The sequence below is a fragment of the Sinocyclocheilus rhinocerous genome, unplaced genomic scaffold (genome assembly GCF_001515625.1).
Source record: "Sinocyclocheilus rhinocerous isolate Xijiao unplaced genomic scaffold, SAMN03320098_v1.1 scaffold2694, whole genome shotgun sequence".
NCBI lineage: Eukaryota > Metazoa > Chordata > Actinopteri > Cypriniformes > Cyprinidae > Sinocyclocheilus > Sinocyclocheilus rhinocerous.
The window spans coordinates 9,053-17,040 of NW_015635026.1; the positions used below are offsets into that span (position 1 = coordinate 9,053).

The 7,988-nt window shown below is 37.9% G+C and overlaps 1 protein-coding gene across 1 annotated transcript in view; it reads left to right on the forward strand.

Moving 5' to 3' along the window:
* Positions 1-270: 270 nt before the first annotated feature.
* Positions 271-7,988, forward strand: part of LOC107746184 (serine/threonine-protein phosphatase 5-like) — a 26,191-nt gene continuing 18,473 nt past the window's right edge. The window contains exons 1-9 of the mRNA XM_016560298.1: positions 271-451; positions 1,566-1,729; positions 2,223-2,300; positions 2,644-2,791; positions 3,311-3,453; positions 3,574-3,575; positions 5,224-5,282; positions 5,376-5,518; positions 5,603-5,690. Coding sequence (XP_016415784.1) covers positions 361-451; positions 1,566-1,729; positions 2,223-2,300; positions 2,644-2,791; positions 3,311-3,453; positions 3,574-3,575; positions 5,224-5,282; positions 5,376-5,518; positions 5,603-5,690 — 916 coding nt within the window. The 5' untranslated portion in view covers positions 271-360. The remainder of the gene's footprint in view (positions 452-1,565; positions 1,730-2,222; positions 2,301-2,643; positions 2,792-3,310; positions 3,454-3,573; positions 3,576-5,223; positions 5,283-5,375; positions 5,519-5,602; positions 5,691-7,988) is intronic.

The window sequence follows — 7,988 nt, forward strand, 5'->3', positions numbered from 1 at the left end:
CAGCTAACTAAACTCACCTTTTGATTATTTGCTCAGATCAGACAAGTTGTAATTTCAGAAGTGTCGTATAGTTTTACTTCACTCATTTAACCACGACATCTTCTTTTCTAATTTATTATTCATTGATTTTTTTAAAAATTAATTCAATTAAATTAATGTTGACAGTGAAAATAAAGTGATTGGCAACATTTTGCAAATAACTTGCACACGTTCATATTATATACAAATATGTAACCGGTTATAATTCTTGTAATGAGGTGTTGTGTTGCTCTGGATTGTTCTAGACTAGAAGTTCGGCGTACAGCGTTTCACGACCCTCGTGCAGGTGTTTGCGACAGCTCTCCGCGCGCACACGGCAGCATGACGGAATACGGCAGTGAGAAGATGGCGGAAGAAGAGCGGAATGCCAGTGCAGAGAAACTCAAGGAGAAGGCGAATAACTACTTTAAAGGTAAAAGCTTGTCAGATATCTAGTGTAAATAAGAGACGGGTTTGATATTGACAGGATAGGGCTGCGCGGGATGAGTTTGTCGCATCGTGAGCGTTATAAGAGGGAAATATGTGTGAGGTGAGCATGAGCAACACATGATGAATCAGGCAGACTCGTGAAGCATCACACTTTCTTCTCATCTACGTTTATCGTCACGATCCGTTTACTCGAGGAGAGACGCGATAACATGATTTTCTCTCGTGAGCTGTCAGTCTAGACGTGACAATGCTGTTTCAGTCACCTCTGCAATCTCTGAGAACAGCACATTCATTTGATTACACGGCCGTAAACTCATTGCACGTGATTTATGACACTCTCGTTAGTCAATGGCGCCAGATCTGTCCTCATTCATGGATGTACTTTATTTGCATTTTATGTCTGCATTGTTCATATCGTTTAGTCTTGAAAAATCAAGTATTTTCTTATGTTCATCTTCTGCAGATTTCCAAAGAACGTTAAACATTAGTTTAACCGTGGCATGTTTCTAGCATCTAAAATAAATTAATCAAATAAATTAGTTACATGACCCGGTGCAGTAAATGTTGTTCATTTTCACACAGTTTATTCCTAATTATTTTTAAAATAATTTTACTCATTTATTATATCTGTAGTAGTTTATAGCACCTCTTTACATTTTTCAGACATGTTTGTATGTGTATATATATATATACTGAACTATAACTACCAAAACAAAATTATTAAAACTTCACCTAAATTTAAAATACAAACTGATTCAAAATACTAATAAAACTATAATAGTATCTCAGTGATACTAAAATAACTCTGTGGTAATGTATGCTAAAATGTACTTACTAATAACTTTTAAGTAATAATTTCTAATGACTTAAATCTCTGTCTAAAAACCCTCTTAAAACTTATTGGGATTGTCAATTTGGTAAGTCTCTAACATCATTAAAATGTGACAGTAACATTTTAGTTCGATATAGTTCAATATTTTGCTCATTTCTATGCACTTATTCACAGTGTTGACTCTTTCTTCAAAAGTGGCGTATGCACAATGCTTTGTGATGTATTATGATTCATATTCATTAATAGTCTCCTGCTGTTATTTCAGATAAAGACTATGAGAACGCCATCAAGTATTACACGGACGCACTGGAGCTGAACCCCAGCAATGCCGTCTACTACAGTAACAGGAGTCTGGCGTACCTGCGCACCGAGTGCTATGGCTATGCTCTGGGGGACGCCACGAGGGCCCTGGAGCTGGACAAGAACTACATTAAGGGCTACTATCGGCGAGCCACCTCCAGAAAACATCTCTTTTCTAAATCAGTGTTGACTTGTCATTTCTTATATGAAAATAATCAAAGTATATAGGGCTGTGTGAGAATACATCCAAAGCTGTGGCATGAAACTCTAGATGGTGTAGTCAGAAAGGTCTGACTCAATCTGACATCATCACATGGTGCAGCTGATTGGTTATTTTTGTAGCAATTGCAGCTTGCTTCAGAAACCCTCCACCTTCCCCAGCTCCACCTGTATAGATCTGCTACGGGGTGATCATGTATGCTATATGGGGGTTATTCATACGTGTTGTATGTGCAGCAGCAGTATTTCTTATCTGCTCACAGCAGCATGTTGTGGATGTATTGGCAGTAGCAAGTCTAATGCCGTCTACTACAGTAACAGGAGTCTGGCGTACCTGCGCACCGAGTGCTATGGCTATGCTCTGGGGGACGCCACGAGGGCCCTGGAGCTGGACAAGAACTACATCAAGGGCTACTATCGGCGAGCCACCTCCAACATGGCCCTGGGCAAGTTTAAAGCAGCACTCAAAGATTACGAAACGGTGAGACTCGGTATATTCTCAGCACTTTAATACTGTGTTTTTAGATACATATTGATGCACTGAAGTTTCTGCATCCAGAAATATTCAGCTGAAATAAGCAATTTCTGGTTTTCTGTTGATATATATATACTATATGGGGGTTATTCATACGTGTTGTATGTGCAGCAGCAGTATTTCTTACATGCTCACAGCAGCATGTTGTGGATGTATTGGCAGCAAGTCTTTGTACCTGCTCTGCCGCCGCAACATTTAGCTCAGCACAAAAACTTGACGTACTTTTTAAAATTAATTTATTTATTTTTTGTAAAAGTTTTTTGCGCTGTTGTCTTTTCATTGCTAACAGGTAGTTAGAGTTCGTCCCAGTGACAAAGATGCCAAGATGAAGTACCAGGAGTGCAACAAGATTGTCAAACAGAAGGCCTTTGAACGGGCCATCGCCAGCGACGAGCTCAAGAGATCAGTCGTAGACTCCTTAGACATCGAGAACATGAGTAAGTGCTTTGAGGAAGTTTCAGTTATTAGGAGCAAATTATGCTTAATCACAGGCAATCGACCCTAAACATAACCTTACATGTTATTATTAGCAATCATCTCAATACTTACTTGTGTAATTACACTGTAACAAGGACACCTTAAAATGAAGTGCAAATGATTTTTTCTTATTTCCCAATATGCTCAGAGCATTTACGCAAAATGCTGATGTTATTTTCAAGGAAAAATTATAATATTGTAGCAATAAGGTGACCTAAGAAAAATGCTAATAATAGGGTCAGCTATTATGAAATTTTTTGTACAATGTTTTGTCTCGACAGGGCAGCAAAAGTGTGTGGTACTGAGAAATTATATGATGACATTAGGTCTTTTCGTTGACCTGTTGCGAAAATGAAGAAAATAACTGGACAATTCTTTGCAGTTGAAAAAGATTTCAGAATATAAATTATTGATGATTTTTTTATGATTTAGAGATCCTATGATCTTTTTTTTTTTTAATATATATTCTCTTTCACCAGCAATCGAGGATGACTATGATGGACCTAAACTTGAAGATGGGAAGGTTACACTGAAGTTCATGAAAGACTTGATGGCCTGGTTCAAAGACCAGAAGAAACTGCACAGAAAGTGTGCTTACCAGGTGAATGCTCTTCAAATACGTGCACACAGATCTTGAAACATAACTGTTCATCTGTTATTTGTTTACTTAAGTCTGGGCGATATATCGGTCATATGTTCCTATGTGTTCCTATGATATGATCATAATGTTCCTGTGGCTCAGTGGTAGAGCATTGCGTTAGAAGGTCGTGGGTTCAATTCCCAGGGAACACACATACTGATTAAAAAAATGTGTAGCCTGAATGCACTGTAAGTCGCTTTGGATAAAAGCGTCTGCTAAATGCATAAATTTAAATTTATATTGAATAAACCTGTAGAAATGTCTTGCGATCACGCACTCAAAGTGGCCACACATAAAGTTGCACAGTGTCTGAATACTGAATTGATTTCTTCTTCATGGCTTATTGTGTTTAAATGGTCAAATGCTCACAAAAAATGTCAGAATGCCTGTCTGGGTGAGTATACTCGTAAACAGAGTCAGCTTTGTCTTAAATGAGTGTAAACAGTTGGGTAAAAATAGAATGTGCCTAAATATATTACATCCATGCATTAGCTCTTAAAGTGACAGCAGCCTAATATATCTGCTTCCATCTCTGACCTTAATGTTAATCAGACAACAGAAGACAAAAAGAAAGTCACTCACTGTATTACACCGTAAACACAGCGTTGTCTCAAGAAATATCTGCGTACACACGAAACCACTGAAACCGACTGATGTAGTATACATGCCAGACCAGTATGTGGCACTGTAATTCTGCCACAGAGATACACTAAAAACAGAGAAGAAGATTTGGAGCATGCTCATGAACCTTGCGTGCTGTATACAAACCCAACACAACAACAAGAAAAGCTAGTAAAGTTAGTAAAGCTAATAGGCTCAGTAGCTTCTGCAGCACGAACACAAGCATGTAGTCCGCCATTGTTGTTGCTGTTATGTGACGTAGCTAGGGTCGAGACATCATCGTTTCACAAAATATACGGATAGGCCGTACACATGAAAACGCAAAAGTGTTTTCAGATTTATCCACTTTGGGACCCGGTTTAAAAAAATAGCAGTTTCAGGCTGCAAAAAAGCCGGATCCGTCTGGACAAAACGCAGACACGATACAACATTTTTATGTTTACAGCTAAACACGTCTCCTTGTGGACTGGGCCTGAGTAACTTCTGTGGCTGTAATAAATATCTATGTAGATTTAATTCATACAGTCAAGTTGTTGTTGTTTTTTTTTCCATTTGATTATTCAGTTTCTGTAGTCATTTCAGATTATTCTCATTTCTAAAAAATAGACCTTCCAACCAACCAATAAACAAACAAGCATAGTTATTTAGTTCAAATAAATACCACAATGACTTGGAAGACAAAAGGTTTTCAGAATTTAATACTATTTTAAAAGATTTTTTTCATTTGGCCACAGCCATATCACCCTGCAGCCCAAGACTGGTCGCCAAGCTGAAGCTAAGCAGGGTTGAGCTGGTCAGTACCTGGTTGGGAGACCTCCTGGGAAAACTAGGTTGCTGCTGGAAGAGGTGTTAAGTCCACATGCATGAAGTGTAAAACGAAAAGGGCATAACCTTACGAAAAAAGAAAACACGCAAAAATCGCGGTTGCTGCAGTTTTTGCATTCCTCTGCGGTTTGCTCATCAATAGCGCGGTATTGCGATATTGCGGCTATCGCGACAGCCCTATAGCCAGCGAAGGATTGAATGCAACTGTTTTGAACAAGCGCACATTTTTTAACAACCAAAAAGTGGCTGTTTCGTTGTCTGTTGAGGAAGTAGCTACAGACGTTCCTCTCGTTGATAGCAGAGGAGCAGATCCAGCGAGAGCTTGATGAAGCTGCTCTATCCAGAACACTTCCACCTGCTTAGAGGTGAGGACACACCAGCGTTTCCTAGTACAGATTCCCAAACATGTTTGTGTGTGATGGATAAATGTCATGATCTGAAATGTCTTTTTTGTGAAGGTAACCACGAGACGGATAACATGAATCAGATGTACGGCTTCGAGGGTGAGGTGAAAGCGAAGTACACCGCCCAGATGTTCCAGCTCTTCAGTGAAGTCTTCCAGTGGCTTCCTCTCGCACAGTGCATCAATAGCAAAGTGCTGGTATGACACGAGGCCGGCCATCAGATTCAGCATTTATACCACTTTGTATTTTTGGATTTGAGCATGAGCTGAATTGTGTTTCAGGTGATGCATGGAGGACTGTTTAGTGAGGACGGCGTGACCTTAGATGACATTAGAAAGATAGACAGGAACAGACAGCCTCCAGACTCTGGTAAGACATATCTGATATCGCACGAAAATTGTGTTCATGTCTGAGCTTATGTGGTCCTGCATAGGGCTGTGTGATATGGCTAAATAAAAAATCTTCTTTTTTATTTTTATTTTTATTTTTCCCCCAGAACGTTTAAATGGTTCAAGATAACAAATTTAATTAATAAAAAAAAAAAAACATTTAACTATTCAACTTAAAAATATAACTACAACATGATTCAACCAACATTAGCTATGTTTGCATCCAAAGATGCGAATTTAACTCATGCGCATAACTGGAATATCGCATAACATATTTACGAATAAAGCACTGTTTCTATCCAAAATCGTCACTTCCTGATTAACTTGCGCTAAATATCATGAAGAAAAATTTAAGTGCCCCTATTATGGATTTTTAAAAATGACCTTTCATGCAGTGTGTAACACGGCTCTAAGTGAATGAAAACATCCTGCAAAGTTTTAAATCTGAAAGTGCACCGTGTATAAAGTTATTGTCTCTCAAAAGAAAGAGTCGACTCTGAATCATTGAAGCTTCAGAGTGCGCAGACGAAACGTGTTCATGTTATCTTATTTTCGGAGCATGCTGTTTGGGAATGCAGTTCTGGGAGTTAATTATAATGAAGCACTTTGGCGAGACTTTGCACAAGCATTTTAGAATGACAAAACTAGCATTTCAGATGCTGTGCAATGAGATTTTATGCTGTCCCATCGTCTTTTTTGATGCGCATGGAGGAATTTATTCGGTAAAAGTGTTTCCATCGTAGTTTATGCGCATTTTTTTTTTCTTATCGGATAAAAAGTTTATTCTACTCAATTGTGCGCATACGTTTTTTTATGCACATTTTTTGAATTTATGCACATCTTGGTGTTTCCATCCAGCGTTTTTAATGCGATATTCCAAAATGCACATAAAAATAGTTGGATGGAAACAAAACCATCTGGTTAAAGATGATTTTATTCCAAGTATAGGACATATGAAGTTATCAAAATGATGTAAATTCAAGACAAATTCACTTAAATATGAAGGCAAATAGTGTACAAACTTGTATGTTTAGAATAAATCTAAATATAAAAAAAGCTAAATATCAGTGCTGTCAAATGATTAATCGCATCCAAATAAAAGTTTTTGTTTACGTAGTATATGTGTGTGTAATGTGTACTTTATGATGTAATTAAAAACTTTTATTTTGGATGCGATTAATCGTTTGACAGCACTACTAAATATTTTTAATCCAAAATGTAGACATTCAGTCATTTAGAGGTCAACTCAAAAAGTCAAGGCAATTCTATTTCAAAATGACTAAAAGTATAACACAAGTAGACTAATATTAACAGTAAACATAAAAAAAAAAAAAAAACGCAGCTTTTATCTTGTCACCATCACACAAGCATGAAATACTGTGGTAGTTTAAACATTTTTCTTCTGTGTAACGTGTTCAGTGTGCTGGCGCTTTTAGCTGCATCTCGTTTAAAACTGCGGTCTGAAAGCATGACACAATTGCGTCTCATAACCTTAAGTGTTTCCTGTTCCACTGTCTGCATCCCATGTTTTCCAACGCAATAAGGCACAGTCTGTGTAAATAGCCACAAAATACTAGCGATATGTTCAACGTGATGATTCTTATAGAGCATGTCACACGTGAGCAATTCATCAGCTGCGCAGGCATGAGATTGCATCATTTTTTTCTCGTAACTGTTATACCATTGGTTTATTGTCATTGTGTCTATTTGTAACGTCTTCTAGTGTTTTTATTCAAAACCCTGATTCCTTGATTTCCTCAATAAATTAAATTGTGGCAAACCATAACATTCAAAGTAATGGATAAAATCTAAAAACATTTCCAACCCTAATGTATATACAATGAAGGAACACTGGTAATATTTAGTAATAGAATCCTAATTCAGGCTACGTTTACACGACAACGATGTAGTCAAAAACGGAAATGTTTTTCCCTTGCATTTTTAAAAAGTTTCACGTGTACACGACAGCGTTTTCAAAACGATTTGCGTTTACACATATCCGCGAAAACGGCCAAAAACGCTGTATTACGTATGCCAGGCCAGTAGTTGGCGCTGTTACCTTGTTAGTAAACAGTACCTGTTGCCGTGTGTATATGATGCATCTCCGCTGTTGGTTGTAATATTGGTGAAGTAAATCCACACTTTGCTGAAGAAGCGTTAGCAAACTCTTGAGCAGCAACAACATTACCATGTACTCCGCCATTGTTGTGTATGCTTGTTTGTGCTTGCCTTTAAAATCGACACGTACTGCGCATGTCTACATACCTAACACGTACTA